This window comes from Lissotriton vulgaris, chromosome 2_1 (assembly GCF_964263255.1).
Source record: "Lissotriton vulgaris chromosome 2_1, aLisVul1.2, whole genome shotgun sequence".
Classification (NCBI taxonomy): domain Eukaryota; kingdom Metazoa; phylum Chordata; class Amphibia; order Caudata; family Salamandridae; genus Lissotriton; species Lissotriton vulgaris.
Window position 1 is genome coordinate 17,647,441 of NC_141687.1, and position 18,679 is coordinate 17,666,119.

At 48.2% G+C, this 18,679-nt stretch overlaps 1 protein-coding gene across 1 annotated transcript in view; it reads right to left on the bottom strand.

Annotated features, from left to right (window-relative positions):
• SLC4A3 (solute carrier family 4 member 3) overlaps positions 1-18,679 on the bottom strand; it is a 475,170-nt gene that overhangs the window by 123,538 nt on the left and 332,953 nt on the right. Inside the window, exons 12-13 of the mRNA XM_086958435.1 lie at positions 9,175-9,359; positions 2,948-3,164 (exon numbers count right to left, since the gene is read on the bottom strand). Of these exons, the coding sequence (XP_086814561.1) occupies positions 2,948-3,164; positions 9,175-9,359 (402 nt within the window). The remainder of the gene's footprint in view (positions 1-2,947; positions 3,165-9,174; positions 9,360-18,679) is intronic.

Sequence of the window (18,679 nt, forward strand, 5' to 3'; positions counted from 1 at the left end):
GTTTTTGTTTGGGTGGGCCAAGGGCGCATTTGGGTGGGCCACTGCGGGTTCAATATGTCGCTTCCGGAGGTAGCCTACACATAGAAAAAACTGTACTCCTGCGTGTGATAGAAGGGGATAACAGGAGATTCAGGGCCCCCGCTAGAACCGGGCCTGCCTCTACCGTTCTCGGAGAGCCTGGGCTTTGCGACGCGGGAGCCCGGTATCCCTCGTAAGAGCCTCCTAGTGCTGGTGGTGGCGGTGGCGGCTTGCGCGTCGCAGGTGCTGCCGGTCAATGTAGTTGCGCCAGGCGGACGGAACAGTGGCGGCAATGCAGGTGAGCAAGGCAGGGCAGTGATTGCTACAGGGCTCCCGCTCCACCGGAGCCCTGTATCCCTCTTAAGCGCCTCCTGGCGCTGATGGTCGTGGTGGCGGCGTGCACGCCGAGGGTGTGAGAGATGATGGGGGAACCAGTCGAATGAAATTTGTGGGGGGATGTTTGTTGCCAGTACGGTTGACATTGGGTCGTAGGGAATATGAGGTTGCCCCGATCCGAGGATACATGCGGGGCAGAAGTTTACTGGGATATGTCAGGTCTGGCGTTATCCTGGGATGCTTGGCTGGGGATGTGTTTTAAGTGAACGGAGCATGGGGCATCCTGGTCACGCACATGGTTTGTGCTTGGTAGAGGACGGGTTGGGGATCCAGCCCATGGTGCACTGTTGATGAGACTGTTTGAAGTGAAATTGAGGGGGGTCTTTTTTCAAGGGGGGACCTGTCACGGTCCAAGAATGGTCGGGGACAGTTACTCACTTACATTAGGACACAGGGCAGGTGGTGGATGGTTGTCCACGGGGGGCGCCTCTCATGGACGAAGTTTGGCCTGAGAACGTTCTGTGTACGGGATGCAGGCCCGGGTGGTGAATAGTCGTTCACTGCGTGTGGTGGGATCCAAAGGTAAATATCCAAAGCACAAAGATATAAGAGGCAAATTAAAGATTTAGCACTGTTGGTTAGCGCCATGAAACCCTCGGGTGTACGTGCGCTGTACAAATTCTGGTTGAGATAAGAGAAGATAAGAAAGATTAACATGCAGAAGTTTGATTTTTAACAAAGACCAAAGTTTGTTCCCATTGCAATCCTAAGATCATCTGAAGTTCACCACACGCTCTACAATACTTCTGTGTCATCAGGAACTTCTAAGGTTCAACATTCCTCAAAGATGCGATGCAATTAAATATAGAAGGGAAGCAAACTTACATGCTACACAGCCTTGGGTAGGCACCTTTTTATGGACAAAGAGCGGTCTAAAATCTTATTGTTTATCAAGGGACGCAAAGGACGGATGTACAAGGGGTGGATGGTCATTCACCTTGAAAGGGGGGGGGGCACCTTGGGTGACCAATAGATTGGTCCGGAAAGGTTGCTTGTTTAGCTGAGCACAGGTACGAGTGGTGGATGGTTGTTCGCCGCGAGGGGGGCAATTGTCTCTGGTTCGAGGATTGGGCTCGACAAAGGTTGCATGTATATGGGACACAGGTCCAGGTGGTGACTGGTTGTTCACGGCGAGGGAGGTGTCTGTTTGTGGACAGGGATTGGCCCTGCAGGGTTACCAGTTCCACGGGATGCAGGCCAGGTGGTGGATGGCCGTTCACCTCGAGAGGCACCTTTTTTCAGTCAAATGATTGGGCCCGGTCATGTTACTGGTTTTTACGGGCATTGGTCCAGATGGAGGATGATCGTTCACCGCATTGGGGGGCGGCGTTTACGGCAGAGAGTGGCCCCATGGGATGTTATTTGATTAACCAGCACGCAGGGACAGGTGGGGTGATGGACTATCACCGCGTTGAGAGCATCTTTCTTGTCGGTGTTTGTCCCGGGAACGTTCCTGACTCGCATGTTTAGGTGGATGGTCGTTCACCAGGTGCTGCAGAGTGGGGCAGCCCTTAGGTGCACAGGACTGAGGGGCACTTGGGCCCGCTTTGGATGGGCACCTTTTCGCGATTCACGTTTGTACCAAGAATACTTTGCTGCAGGACACAGAGTGAGGTGGTGGATGGTCGTCCACTAGGAGGCTGTAGGGTCGGCTGGCAGGATGCGAAAGGTGCACAGGACAGTGGGGGGAGGGGGGTAACCGTCCTACGGGGGATCCCTGGTTGGCGGTACTTAGGAGGAGTGGGGAGTCACATACGAGCGGATCCACCACTCGGGTGGGGGGAGAACGGTACACAGGTGACTGATAGCGGGGCATGGGAGGCAATGAGCAATGAAGGCAAAGTCAACAGAGGATGCTTGGAGGGCAAGTGAAGGTGAGAATGGGGAAAGGAAATAGGTTATCGAGTGAATGGGGAAGAGTCAAACAGGTGAGATGGTTTTGAAAAGGCAGAATAGAGAATGCGTGGGTATGGGATGGGAACTTATATTTCTTGCATTGATGTACTGTTAATAAGTCTAAATGATTGCAACCTTGTCCTAATATAATGGCCTTTTACGCTTAAAGTAACAGCGTGGAGTGTATTTATTGCGCGACTACCTTGTTCTCTATTTATAACTTAGAAAAGTTTTACATTTTTAGGAAACACGATCACGGCGGATTGTGACCCACTCATCGATAGTACATTATGGTGTAACGCCAGGGGGTCTCTCTGAGGACCTCCAACCAAGCCAGACTCCTTCTGCAGGTCCAAGCACACCTCGAGGTGCAGAGTTTATCCACTAGCTTTACTCACAGGAGAGTTTAAAATACTTTTGCATCAAATAGTCAGGGATGTCAAGAGAATGTGCAGTGACCCTTGGGTAGTGAACGGCTTAAGAGGCCCCACCTGCAGGGGGCTCCAGTGCATGAGGTGTTAAAGCAGCACCTAACAAGGAAGCAGAGGGTTTTATGAGCACCAGCTATTCCTGAAGCGCCTAGAAGCGATTCAAGGTGCGGTGGGCGCTTCATGAGCAGCCCTGCCCTTCGCCCTACCTTTGGCCTCCGGGAGGATGCCCATCTTCACGGACCTGCGGGTTTCGCGCTCCTTCCTCTTCCGCAGCAGATCCTTCTGGAAGGAGGCGATGGACTTCAGCAGGTCCTTCCCCTCCACTTCGGAGGGCGGGATGACGATGCTGCAGTCCAGGAACTCGTTGATGGCGTTCAGCAGGTCCTGGCGGTCGTCGGCCATGTAGGCGACCTCGTGGAAGAGCTGGGGGGAGGACACTCGGGTTAGAGAAAGGGTGAGGCACCGACATACTTAACACAATGATGATAGTGCAAGCTCTGTTAGAGAGTGAGAGACAAATGCACTTTACTCAATGATAGTGCAGGCTAGGATAGAGAGTGAGGCCCAATCACACTTTACACAATGATAGTGCAAGCTCTGTTAAAGCGTGAGGCCAAATGCACTTTACTCAATGATAGTGCAAAGTCTGTTAGAGGGTGTGGCACAAACACACATTACACAGTCTTGATAGTGCAGGCTTGAATACAGGGTGAGGCACAAAAACACATGACACAATGATAGTGCAAGCTCTGTTAAAGCGTGAGGCCAAATGCACTTTACTCAATGATAGTGTAGGCTAGGATAGAGAGTGAGGCCCAATCACACTTTACACAATGATAGTGCAAGCTCTGTTAGAGGGTGAGACCCAAACACACTTTACTCAATGATAGTGCAGGCTAAATTGGAGAGTTAAGGACAAACACACTTTACACAATGATAGTGCAGCCTAGAGTAGAGAGTGAGGCACAAAAACACATGACACAATGATAGTGCAAACTCTGTTAGAGGGTGAGACCCAAACACACTTTATTTTGTTTATTTATTTTTTGTACTTTTTTATTGAGCAAAGCAGAGAGCAATGAAAAACATTTATATAAAAAAAATACCATTACAGGGTTTTTTGTAAACATCGAGCGAAATCAAGTAAAATCCAACAGTTCATCATAATTTCATCACATTCATTTATAATCATCACTATACATTTTTTATACAAAACAGAAAAATATGTCGCCTAAAAAGTGCCAAGTGCCTTCTATTTCCTATCACAATTTCACAGTCACAAAACTCACGTGCACATAGTTCAAACCATTGTAATCTGGCCAGAGCTACTTGTACGAGATCTGGCACAAGACAAGATGTTAACATGTCAGGCCTAGACTATTAGTATTCATAAAGTGTCTTGTGCTAAAGTGTTTAAGTGCTAAAGTGCCACAGTACTGTGAAAAAGTAAAAAAATACAATGTACGCATTTCAAAGGTATATCTTAAAACAAACCATTTCATTCGGAGGGGACAAGACCAAAGAACATGCGTCCTGAGCAGAGTGGATAATACATCTGATAAATACTGGTTTTATAAACACTCGCCTGGCACTTTGCAGCTTTGAACATACAAATAGGACATGACTTAGATCTTGGATTTGCAACTGGCACAATTCACTAATTATCTTTTATCTGGTGTTTTATCCCAGATGCTAGTAAGGTCTCTTAAAGGCAGCTCCTAACAAGAAATCACAATAACTTGGTACAGCTCATTGTGCACAATCAAATTCACCTGGAACAGCTCCTCACAAGAAATCATAATCACCTGGTACAGCTCATTGTGCACAATCAGAATCACCTGGAACAGCTCATTCTGCACAATCAGAATCACCTGGAATAGCTCATTGTGCACAATCAGAATCACCAGGTACAGCTCATTCTGCACAATCAGAATCACCTGGTACAGCTCATTGTGCACAATCAGAATCACCTGGTACAGCTCATTGTGCACAATCAGAATCACCTGGAACAGCTCCTCACAAGAAATCACAATCACCTGGTACAGCTCATTGTGCACAATCAGAATCACCTGGAACAGCTCATTCTGCACAATCAGAATCACCTGGAATAGCTCATTCTGCACAATCAGAATCACCAGGTACAGCTCATTGTGTACAATCAGAATCACCTGGAACAGCTCATTCTGCACAATCAGAATCACCTGGAATAGCTCATTGTGCACAATCAGAATCGCCAGGTACAGCTCATTCTGCACAATCAGAATCACCTGGAATAGCTTATTGTGCTCAATCAGAATCACCAGGTACAGCTCATTCTGCACAATCAGAATCACCTGGAACAGCTCATTCTGCACAATCAGAATCACCTGGAATAGCTCATTCTGCACAATCAGAATCACCAGGTACAGCTCATTGTGCACAATCAGAATCACCTGGAACAGCTCATTCTGCACAATCAGAATCACCAGGTACAGCTCATTGTGCACAATCAGAATCACCTGGAACAGCTCATTCTGCACAATCAGAATCACCTGGAATAGCTCATTGTGCACAATCAGAATCACCAGGTACAGCTCATTCTGCACAATCAGAATCACCTGGTACAGCTCATTCTGCACAATCAGAATCACCTGGTACAGCTCATTCTGCACAATCAGAATCACCTGGAACAGCTCCTCACAAGAAATCACAATCACCTGGTACAGCTCATTGTGCACAATCAGAATCACCTGGTACAGCTCATTGTGCACAATCAGAATCACCTGGAACAGCTCCTCACAAGAAATCACAATCACCTGGTACAGCTCATTGTGCACAATCAGAATCACCTGAATCAGCCCCCCCATCCTGGTTGATTCAGACGCCTGCTCCACCAGCCCGCGGCTGTCCTCCTTTAGAGGAGTCTCCCTCGATGAGGTTACCACCACGCTGGCCAAAATGAGAAGTGGATCCCCCCAGGACCCGGCACCCGTCAGATTCTTAAAAACCGTTTCTCCCAGTACCTCACCTACCATTAGGGATCTGATTAACACATCTCTTGCCCAAGGCATAGTGCCCTCCTCGTGGAAGAGCGCAGTTGTCAAGGCCTTGCTGAAAAAGCCCAACCTGAACCCGGACGATATGGCCAACTATAGACCCATCTCGCTCCTTCCCTGCATCAGCAAGGTGGCTGAGAAATTAGTCAACGTGCAACTCTCCCAATTCCTCGAGACGAATAAAATACTACGACAGTCACAAACCGGGTTCCGGACGGGCCACGGCACAGACACCGCACTCCTCTCCGTCATCGAGGAGGCTAGGTGTATCCTGGATTCAGGAGGATCAGTGGCAGTGATCCTCCTGGACCTCAGTGCCTCATTCGACACGGTGCACCACCGTGTCCTCCTCCATCGCCTGGCCAAGGCAGGAATTGTGGGAACCGCACATGCTTGGATCAAATCCTTCCTCTCGGGTCGCTCATTTCAGGTGTGGGACGGCAACTCCCGCTCAGACCCCCTTCCGCTCACATGTGGTGTGCCCCAGGGGTCCTCGCTTAGTCCCACCCTGTTTAATGTCTACATGGCCCCGTTAGAGGATGTGGTTACCCCCTATGGGATAAAAATAGTCAACTATGCCGACGACACCCAACTCGTCGTCTCTCTTTCCCAGCTGGACAATAACCCTGAAATCCTACTTAACTGCCTGCAAGACATACATACCTGGATGTGCGAATCCTCGCTGAAGCTGAACGGGACAAAAACAGAAATCATGCTTCTGGGCAACAAATGGTCCTCCGTCCCTCCTTCAGTCTGGCCGGATTCCTTCGGTGACATCCCTACGCCTAAGACAGAAATTAAAACACTGGGCTTCTGGTTGGAGCAGGACCTCTCCTTGAAGACCCAGGCAGTCAAGACCGCGGGGACCTGCTTTGGCCTTCTCCGTTCAATTCGCAAGATCCTCCCCCTCCTGCCCCCCCTGTCCAGGAAACTTCTAGTTCAAGGGCTCATACTAGCACGTCTGGACTACGGCAACGCCGCATACCTCGGCGCTCCTGAAACCACCCTGGCCAAACTCCAGCGTGCACAAAACGCCGCGGCGAGACTCATTCTCAACCTTCCTCCCAGAGCCCCTACCACACCGGCCCTTAAATCTCTGCACTGGCTTCCGGTCCGCCAGCGAGTGGAGTTTAAGGCCATGTGCATCACGCACAAACTCATCAATGGGGCTGGACCTGCCGCCCTCAAAGATATGATTACACCTTATAAAGCCCACAGAAACCTTCGCTCGGACAACGAACATCTGGCCACAGTCCCAAGATTCAAGAAGTCGCGTACCGGTGGCCGCCGCTTCTCGGTCAAGGCCGCCTCTAAATGGAACGCTCTTCCTCGCCTGCTGCGCCTGGAACCTAGCCACGCACTTTTCCGCAAAAAACTCAAAACCCTCCTCTTCCCCAAATAGTTCCTGGTTTCCGCCGGTCCTGGATTTTACATTCTTATAGAGCGGGGATGCCCTCGAGTCACCAGGCGCTCTATAAATCTCAAAAAAGAAAAAAAAGAAAAATAATTGTGCACAATCAGAATCACCTGGAATAGCTCATTCTGCACAATCAGAATCACCAGGTACAGCTCATTGTGCACAATCAGAATCACCTGGAACAGCTCATTCTGCACAATCAGAATCACCAGGTACAGCTCATTGTGCACAATCAGAATCACCTGGAACAGCTCATTCTGCACAATCAGAATCACCTGGAATAGCTCATTGTGGCACAATCAGAATCACCAGGTACAGCTCATTCTGCACAATCAGAATCACCTGGAATAGCTTATTGTGCACAATCAGAATCACCAGGTACAGCTCATTCTGCACAATCAGAATCACCTGGAACAGCTCATTCTGCACAATCAGAATCACCAGGTACAGCTCATTGTGCACAATCAGAATCACCTGGAACAGCTCATTCTGCACAATCAGAATCACCTGGAACAGCTCATTCTGCACAATCAGAATCACCTGGAATAGCTTATTGTGCTCAATCAGAATCACCAGGTACAGCTCATTCTGCACAATTAGAATCACCTGGAACAGCTCATTCTGCACAATCAGAATCACCTGGAATAGCTCATTCTGCATAATCAGAATCACCAGGTACAGCTCATTGTGCACAATCAGAATCACCTGGAACAGCTCATTCTGCACAATCAGAATCACCTGGAATAGCTCATTCTGCACAATCAGAATCACCAGGTACAGCTCATTGTGCACAATCAGAATCACCCGGAACAGCTCATTCTGCACAATCAGAATCACCTGGAATAGCTCATTGTGCACAATCAGAATCACCAGGTACAGCTCATTCTGCACAATAAGAATCACCTGGTACAGCTCATTGTGCACAATCAGAATCACCTGGAACAGCTCCTCACAAGAAATCACAATCACCTGGTACAGCTCATTGTGCACAATCAGAATCACCTGGTACAGCTCATTGTGCACAATCAGAATCACCTGGAACAGCTCCTCACAAGAAATCACAATCACCTGGTACAGCTCATTGTGCACAATCAGAATCACCTGGAACAGCTCATTCTGCACAATCAGAATCACCTGGAATAGCTCATTCTGCACAATCAGAATCACCAGGTACAGCTCATTGTGCACAATCAGAATCACCTGGAACAGCTCATTCTGCACAATCAGAATCACCTGGAATAGCTCATTGTGCACAATCAGAATCACCACGTACAGCTCATTCTGCACAATCAGAATCACCTGGAATAGCTTATTGTGCACAATCAGAATCACCAGGTACAGCTCATTCTGCACAATCAGAATCACCTGGAACAGCTTATTCTGCACAATCAGAATCACCAGGTACAGCTCATTGTGCACAATCAGAATCACCTGGAACAGCTCATTCTGCACAATCAGAATCACCTGGAATAGCTCATTGTGCACAATCAGAATCACCAGGTACAGCTCATTCTGCACAATCAGAATCACCTGGAATAGCTTATTGTGCACAATCAGAATCACCAGGTACAGCTCATTCTGCACAATCAGAATCACCTGGAACAGCTCATTCTGCACAATCAGAATCACCAGGTACAGCTCATTGTGCACAATCAGAATCACCTGGAACAGCTCATTCTGCACAATCAGAATCACCTGGAATAGCTCATTGTGCACAATCAGAATCACCAGGTACAGCTCATTCTGCACAATCAGAATCACCTGGAATAGCTTATTGTGCACAATCAGAATCACCAGGTACAGCTCATTCTGCACAATCAGAATCACCTGGAACAGCTCATTCTGCACAATCAGAATCACCTTGAATAGCTCCTTGTGTGCACTCATCATGGCCTGATTCACTTGTGTGAACCTCAATAAGTTTCTCACTCTTGGTGGGTCCATGGAAGAAGCCCGCCCAGTGGACCCTGAGAAGCCTTACCTTGTCGGACATGAGGGTGGCGATGGAGCGGCCTATCTCGTGGTAGTCCATGTTGCTCTGTCGCGGTCCCAGCAGGATGAAGAGGAAGCGCACGGGGATGGGAACCTCCAGGACAGACTCCAAGAACACCGACTCGTTGAGCCGGACAAAGGCCATGGTGGGCTGCTCCAGGAACTCCACGCAACCTGCACAAGAGGCAAAGCACACGCATGACGCGTTGGCCTGGTGCAAAGCGCGCGCCGCTTGAGCAACGCACTGGAGCTAGTGTTTCCTACAGAGAATACATGTTTAGTTTTAATTAAAAACTTTACAACATTCACAAAACAACTGATCAAGAACTGAACCCTCACATGGCATAGACTGCTTAATTCAAGCTTGAGAACTTTGAAAATTTTATTGTAATTGTGACATATGGTGCTGCATTGTGCATAACAAAAACAGGGCATGCCTACTACAACTTTCAATTGCGCTAACTCTGATTTCAATGAAGGTGCACTGACATGGCTCCCCTTGAGCTGAGCTTTGCATGTGATTAATAAACAACATCAAAAGGTTCTTATAGTCGTTGTAGAGTCTTCCTAGCAATATTGGACACAGACTCTCGAATTCTTTGGAGGGCTTTATTCTCTCGACTGTTTCCTTCTTGTCCCTACTACTCTCTGCTTCTTCCCTTGCTAGCCACCTCCCTTTCCTGTCCTGCCCACGTCTCCGCCCCTCCGCCACTAGTGTGCTAACTTGCATTATCACATCTCCCCTCTTCTTTAACAAATGCAAAAGTCACTTGTACTGGCAACTGCCTGTTACCTTGAAGATAACATTAACATATTTACAGTTCTTCAATCAACCTTACTGGTCTTCGGATGGTTCGTCGTGGTCTCAGATGAGCTTCTGGACTCTCACTTTCCAGTTCATCGGGACGTACGGGCCCTGATTGAGTTCTGCCGGCTGCTGCATCTTCACTAGCCATGGCTGTCACTGGAGCGGTGTGAGCATCTTTGACAGCAGAAGGACATTTCTGAAAGTGTGACACATTTCTTGTGATCCTCTTGTTCTCGGATTCCGCGGTGATCATAGTTCCTTTTTGCTGAGTGACTATTAACGGCTCAGCTCGATATCGGCAGTCCAATTTTCTCTGTTGCTCTTGTTTGACCAGTACCCATGGATAGACGGAGTTCTGGCTCTCCTCCGAGTGTCCGCGTATGACTTCATCTTTTCTTTGTTCTTCCGATCAGTTATGGCAAGATCGTCATGATCACGTTCATGTGTGTTAGACTGGAGGGCCTCATCCAGAGTGGGTATCCTGGTCCTTAAAGATCGTCCCAACATGAGGGTGGCAGGGCACTTGCCAGTGGTAGCATGTGGGGTTGTTCGATATGCTCGTAAGACTTCATTTAAAGCCGCTTGTGGATCCCGCTTGTCAAGTGCCGCTTGTTGGAGTGTCTGTTTCAGGGTGGCCATAAATCTTTCGACCATTCCATTGGCATGCGGCCATAGGGGAGTAATCTTACGATGTTTGAAATTAAGATGTTTGGCAAGCTCCCCAAACTCCTGCCCGTTGAATGGCGGCCCATTATCTGTTTTAATTGTCTTCGGTATGCCCCAGGTGGCAGAGACTTTGTTGAGGATAGCTATGGTGTTAGTAGCCTTCATTGATGAGACGAACTGGGCGATGGGAAACCTGGAGTATTCATCCATGAGGACTAGGATGTATTTCCCTGATTGAAGAGGACCAAAGAAGTCCAAGGCAATGTCTTGCCAGACACCACTGGCTAGAGCGGACATCTGAAGGGGAGCAGGAGGCTCTCCTTGGCTCACTAGTTGACATTGTGGGCAGTCTTTTAGAGTCAGTTCTACCATCTGATCCAATAACGGGAACCACACTCTCTCTCTGAGAGCTCTCTTGGTCGCCACCACTCCACGGTGTCCATTATGCGCCAAGTTGATGACACCTTGGTGAAGTTGCATGGGGATGACAATTCTCTGGTCTCGGAGCACAAGTCCATCCGTAGCAATATATAGTTCATCTTTCACATGTTTGAATGCATTCAGTTCTTGCCTTGCACTCGGTTCCTTTGGCTCATCTTCATCTGAGTGCCGCCAGCTGTTTGTTCGAATGCAATGTCTCACCTGCTGCAGAAGAGCGTCTTGGTTCGTGGCATCCCGAATGGCTTCTAGTGGAACCGCAGGTGGCCTGGCATGGTCAACCACAAAGTGTATGTATCTTCTGCTAGGGAGGGCCCAGACGTGATTGTGGCCTTAAGATGCCTTGACATATAGTCGGCGGGATTGGTAGCCTTCCCGGGCTTGTGTATTATGGTGTATGTGTACTCTTGGAGATGGAGGCCTCAACGTTCTATCCTGGGGGAAATTTTAGCTCGTGGGTTGCCAAAGATGGTGACTAAGGCTTGGTGGTCCGTTACCAATGTGAAGTGTTTGCCATACACGAAGATGTGAAAGTGTTCGCATGCCCATACAACGGCTAGGCTCTCCTTCTCGGGCTGAGAATAAGCTCTTTCTGTGTCTATAAGACTTCTGCTGGTGTATGCAACAATGTGTCGTTGGTCAGTGTCATGGTCAAATTGGGCCAGTATGGCTCCTAAGCCAACGGGGCTGGCATCCACCGTGATTTCTGTTTTCTTCTTAGGATTAAAGTAGGCCAAGTTGTTGGCAGATTCAACCGCCCTTTTGATCTCCTGAAAGGCTGTTTCACATTGCGTTGTCCATTGGAACGGCTGCCCTTGTTTTGTGAGTTTACGCAATGGATAGCTGATGGTGGCATAGTCTCGTATGTGCCTGGCACAGTAGCTCGCCATTCCTAGAAAAGATCGCACATCTCCTACATCCTGAGGGTTCATGGTGTCGTTCAAGGCTGCTACTTTTTCAGGATCAGGCTTCATTCCTGCGCCTGAGAAAATGTGTCCAAAGAATTTCAGTGTGGACCTATGAAATTCGCATTTGTCTTTGTTTAGAGTAAGATTTGCATCCAACAGGGCACGACAAACCCTGTCTAGTGCCGTTGAGGTTCCGTGACGATTGTAAGTGGTGTTTTCGACTCGCACGAATATAGTCGAGTCTGGTATCTATGAACCGCAAATGACGAGTTTAGTGGGTGTACGCAGTTTCGCTGTGCTAACCTAAACCGTTCGTCTGCTACGTGGGTTTTTCTATCTGTACCCACGGGTTCCATCTTAGATACGGCATCCATTTTGTCTCTTGCCCTCAAGTAGCCAGCGAACGGACGTTGTCCGCTTCGCGACCCTGGGACTCCCAAGATATTTGCGGAAGACACATGTCCTTTGAAGGTGTCTTTATGATGAGGGGGATGATACTGTAAGGCAGATGGCCCCGCTCGAGGCTCATCTCGCCGTGCCGGTTTATTGTCTCAGCCGTGCATCTCATTAGGCACGTCCCCTTTGATGCCTGTAGCTCGTGTTTCCCGATACCTCCCCTTTTACACCCTTTCCAATCTCCCCACTGTTTCCATCTTCCTCTGCACCTGTCCCTGTTCCTTCTTCGATCTGTTTTACTGCTGATTGGAATGTACTAATGGTGGGAAGATGGGTTTTTACAGTTGGGAACCGCCAAATGTTTCCGCACTTATGTTCCGGACCTTGAATGTATCAAAGGGACCAAAGCGACCCCTCTGGGGGATAATCATGGGAACCGAGTCGTAAACCTTTGTGTACCATGTAAACCTATGGGTGAATTATGTATAAAAGGAGCGATCCACAGAACCAATTTGAAGCAGTCTCCCCGAACTACACTCGTTGTACTTCCTGTGACTTCTGTGTTTCCCTGCAGTAAATAAACCTTGAATCTTTGACGCCGAAGGAAGTGTCCCGTGTCTCTGTGATTCGTACGCCGGAGCAGGTTACCCACGAAGGTTTCAGGTGTTGTCCCCTGGCACCGCTGGGTCTTAAATAACCCAGTCCTTCAGTTGGCGCCCAACGTGGGGCTGCATCAGTGGTACCGGTCCAAGCCCGACGATCGTGAGGAACTTCGTATGAAATCTCCGAGGGAAGGTGCACTCCGCTTCATCGATCCTGTTGTCGAAACAAGTGGCCCGAAGACTTTTCCCGCGAAGATTCCCGCCTCCTGACGGCTGCGACGGACTGCTGCCCTGACTGTAGACCTGTTTTGGCGCCTGGCGTAGACCTTGGTATAGCGAGACGATTGACGGGCCTTCCTGGTGACGCCATCGATCTTTGAGTTAAGTATTTGTGGGTCGCTCCCAGAGTCTTGGTTGTGGTTGCTTAGTTGTTGCATGGTTCCATTGCATTTGTGGTTCTTGGTACTTTGTTGTGTTATTTGACGACTGCAGCCGCCAAAAACCGAGGGTTTTTGCTCTTTGCAGGGACTTGGTAAATCCCGTAACCCTTGACGTTTGTGAAAATCGGCTAGTGTGCAAGATGCCTGGTTGTAGTACTCTGTTTAGTTGTTTCAGACGTTGTGGCACGGATTCCGGACTGGAGGACCCGTGTCCGATACCTCCGGTTGGAACTCCAACTTATGAGCTGTACAGCAAACACGGGCTAGGCCCGATTACCTTTAATGATTATTGGATTCGCTACACTAAAAAAGACGGTGTCCTTAGTTGGCCACCTCATGGTAGCTTTGAGACCCCGATCTTAAATAATCTAGAGGCTAAATTGTTTGAGAAAAAGTCAAGGCCGGCCATGTTTGATGCCTTTCGGTTGTGGCGTAAAGAAGCCCGACAGAAAGAGATCAGACAGACTAAACGTAATCAGAGAGATGGTGTTGCTGCCATTGTAAAGAAAGCAGAGCAGTTTCAGCGTGATAAGGAGGTTAAGGAAAAGGAAGTGTTTGATAGGCTACAGCGTATGACTATAGATAAATGCTATCCTGCTTTGCCTACGGAGTCGGATAAGAAGGAAGAATCAGTTGAGGATCCCTTAATGTCTTATCTTATGAAGTCGCCACCTCCGTATGTACAGGGTACCGCAGTCCCTGTGGTTCCCCCTGTACCTGCTCCTCCACCTATTCCTCAACCTGTTCCTCAACCTGCACCCGTTCTTCCGACTGTTCCTGCTCCTTTGCCTGTCGCTATTCCTACTGCTCCTCCACTTCCACATACTCCTGTTCCCGCTACTGCTCCTGCTCTGTTAACTCCTGTTGTTGCTTCTGTCTCTACTCCTTCTCTTGTTAGTCCCTTGTGCTATACTTCTCCATCTACTCGTAGTCGTACTTCTCCTATTGCGGCTAGCTTCTTTCATTCTCTCGGACCTGTTCTTGGGTCCGCTGGTTCAGATGGTCCTCAGAGACGTAGTCAGCTTCCTGGTAACAGGGAACGTGCTTCGCTATATAATATGGCGATGGGTTGGATGTCGCATCCTCTTAGAAATCCTCCACGCGCTGTACTTGACACGTTTTGTCAATTTAATGTACCGACACAAAGGTACGTGTTCGAAGAAATGTGTAAGGTTCTGCGCGATCAAATATCAGCCGATGCACCTGACGAGGTGCTGACCGCTTTGTCTGATCTACAGCTTCAGTTCTCGAATGGACTGATAGTGGATACTAACGTTCAACGTGCTGTTGAGCGATTGCTATCTTTTCGCCCCACTCCTATACCTCAAGCCCTGTTTGTTGAGGATGTTGAGAGGCAGTTAGATGCGTCTGGTCAGTTTCCCATGCGTGAGGTTCCACCAGTGTGGATGCCAGGCGATCCTAATGCTAACCCCATTATTCCACCATACTTCCAGAGAGTGTGGATACATCTCCCGTGGAAGCGATCGGAAGTGTTGCAGGTGAAACAATCTTTGCCTGACCCTCGCAAAAATCCTGCAGGGTACTATAAAGAATTGTCGCAGCTTGTAGACGCTACGGTAATGAATCTTGCCGATATCGATATGCTGTTTGGCAATGTCGTACCGCAACCGGTGTGGGCTAAGATTCGTCAGGAACATCATCCAAATGAACTGGGCGGCGATTGGGCTGCCATTATAGCAGCGGATGGGTTGCAAACTGGTGGTGCCAAACCCGAACAGTTGATTGCTGCTCTCCCTCAGAGAATAATTACACTAATGAAAACGCTTATGCCAGCTATGAGGGTGAACTGGGACAAATTGTCAGCTTGTAGGCAAAAGAAGGACGAGAGTGTCTCCGACTTCTTTACGAGATTCGAGGAGGCATTCATCGACCATAGTGGTCAGGATATGGGCACTGAGGGTGGTCAACGGTTGTTCGTGGACAAATTTGTCTCTAACTTATTGCCCGATTTGAGCAATAAATTGAAAAATTCTGAAAGTGCGTGGGCCGTTTCTACTTCGGCTCAAATATTGGCTACGGCACAGTATTATGAGAACAGAGAGAAAGAGGAGAACGACCGCGCTGATAAAAAGACGAAAGAGCTTAAAACTAAAGTGTTGTTACAGCAAGCGTATCCTCCGCGTTCGAATCAGAATGCTTCGCAGCAAAATAGATCGCAGTCGCAATCTAATCGATCACAATCTCGAAATGACTCCTCTTCCCAAAGATCTTCGTTAGGGTATAATCAATGTGCCTATTGTAGACAGGAGGGTCATTTAAAATGTAATTGTCCTGTTCTAAACGATCGTAATAGTGGTAACTCATCTAGAGGGGGTCGTGGTGGTTCTCAGCAGACATCACGCGGTAGGGGTCGTGGTGCTCAAAATGACCGCTCAGATAACTCATCAAATTCCAATAACTGTTTCGATCAACGTGGATCATCGCAAGGACGATCTGCGCAGTACAATGTAGACGATTATTACGTCGATCAGGGAACTGACGACAGTAATTACTAGGACAGCCATAGACAAGGAGAGGGAGTGGTATCAGTTCCGGTTGATCAGAGAGGGCCTTACGTCGCAGTTGCTACATCGGGCGTCGTTGAGCCTTTTCTGTTGGACACTGGTGCAGCGAAAAGTTCCATAATGCATTCGAAACTCCCTGGCGCACCTTTGTCTGGCTTAACAAATGTTTCCGTTGGATTCTCTGGCGCCCCCGTTAGCAATCCAGTTTCACGCCCTTTGCCCCTTACAATTGGGCCTCGTGAGCTGCAAGCTCCGTTGATTTTGACTACGGGTTGTGGTGAAAATCTTTTGGGTCTGGATTTGCTTAAACGTTTGTATGCCACTTTGTATTGTTCTCCTGCGGGTGTAAAGCTTACGTTGGGAGAGAGGGTTGTCTCTCCTATGTACTTGTCTCTCGATAAGCTTCCACCGGAATTGAGTTCTCTTCCTGCATCTTTGTGGGCAACAGGCCCCAATGATGTGGGCCTGCTTGATATCTCCCCTTATGTTGTTCAGCTGAAATCTAATGTGCGATTGCCACGTATTCCCCAGTATCGTATTTCTCTTGATGGTGAACGAGCACTGTTAGCGATCATCTATGATCTGATCGAGAAAGACGTTATTGAGGAAACACGGGGAAACGTGTGCAACAGCCCTGTACTGCCCATTCTAAAACATACTGATCCTTCGAAACCACCTGTTTATCGTTTTGTTATCGATTTACGGGAGGTAAATAAAATAGTGATTCCTCAGTTCCCCTTTGTGCCTGACATCACGGCACTACTGACTCTGATTCCAGCTTCTGCATCCTGGTTTTCGGTGATTGATTTGAAGAATGCGTTCTTCAGCATCCCGATCGCAGAAGAGAGCAGAGACCTTTTCGGTTTCTCTCTTGGTGGACGCAGCTTCCGGTTTAAACGCGCTCCTCAGGGCTACTGTGAAAGTCCATCTATTTACAGTCAAGCCTTGAAGGGTCAACTGGATGCGTTTACGTTGCCGGCTGGTGCGGCCTTAATCCAATACGTCGATGACTTATTGGTAGCTGCGGATACTCAGGACATTTGCAAAATTGCTACGGTGTCGTTGCTGCAACATCTCTGCGATTTACATCACAAGGTGTCACCTTCTAAACTCCAATATTGTTGTCAAGAAGTAACCTATTTAGGTCACTTATTGTCAAAGGAGGGAAGGCGGTTGACCCCAGAGAGAATTGCAGAAATTGCGCGAATGGCTGTGCCAAGAACCCAAAGAGATGTGCGTGCCTTTCTAGGTATCACGTCGTAACCTATTTAGGTCACTTATTGTCAAAGGAGGGAAGGCGGTTGACCCCAGAGAGAATTGCAGCAATTGCGCGAATGGCTGTGCCAAGAACCCAAAGAGATGTGCGTGCCTTTCTAGGTATCACGTCGTACTGCAGGCAATGGATTCCAAATTTTTCATTGCTAGCGAAACCATTGGTGGCTCTTACGTGCAAGGATGTTTCAACTCCTTTACCATGGACGGAAGAATGTCAGAAAAGTTTTTCTGAATTGCGTGATTCATTGTGTTCGGCCCCTGTGTTAGGTACTCCTGACTACAGTAAGCCGTTCACATTATATGTTCACGAGAGGGAAGGTTGTGCGTTGAGTGTCTTAACGCAACCTTTTGGTGGTAAGCAACGTCCATGTGCATATTTTTCCTCGACCTTGGACCCGGTAGCTAGAGCATTGCCGAGTTGTTTGAGAGCAACAGCGGCAGCCGCGGTGTCCATCCGACAATCAGCAGGATTGGTCATGGATAATATGCTTACGGTGATGGTTCCACATGCAGTCGACACTCTTTTAAATCGTACGAAAACTCAGCACTTGACGAGTGCGAGATTGTCTGGGTACGAGTTGACGTTGCTGGCAAGTCATATTCAGATAAAACGTTGTAATGTTCTGAATCCGGCAACTTTGTTACCAACTAGTTCAGAGTCAGATGAAATAGCAGAACACGACTGTTATTTGAGAACCGAAGAGGAAACAAAAGGTCGAGTGGACCTTAAAAACACTCCTTTGGAAGATCCAGATGGAACGCTGTATGTGGATGGTTCATGTTTTAAATTGCCGAATGGCGATGTGACTACTGCATATGCTGTTGTAACGTTGAATACTGTTGTTGAGGCTGCGAGATTAAATCAGAATTCTGCCCAAGCTGCAGAACTGATCGCTCTCACTAGAGCGTGTGTGTTAGCGAAAGGAAAACGTGTGAATGTGTTTACCAACAGCCAATATGCTTTTGGTGTCGCCCATAGCTTTGGACGGTTGTGGAGAGAGAGAGGTTTTCTGACATCGCATGGTACGAAGATTCAGCATGGTCAGCTTGTGAATGATCTTTTGGATGCACTTACGCTGCCTAAGCAGGTAGCGATTGTTAAATGTAGTGCGCATCGTAAGGTGACGGATGATGTTGGATGTGGTAATGCGTTTGCGGATGAGACTGCTAAGGAGACTGCCCGGAACCTTAGCACTCGAATGTATGTGACGAGTTCGGTTAGGTGGCCTACAGAGTCGAGTATGTGTGAAGACACTATCGAGAGTGTGAAAGCAATTCAAAATGAGGCCACCGAGACTGAAAAGACGAAGTGGAGAGAAAGTACGGGAAAGTTGGATGCGAATGGTTGTTGGGTTGATTTGTCAGAACAGAAGAGATGGATGTTGCCGGATGCGTATGTGCTGGCTGTTGTGACAATGGCACATGGGTTAGCACAT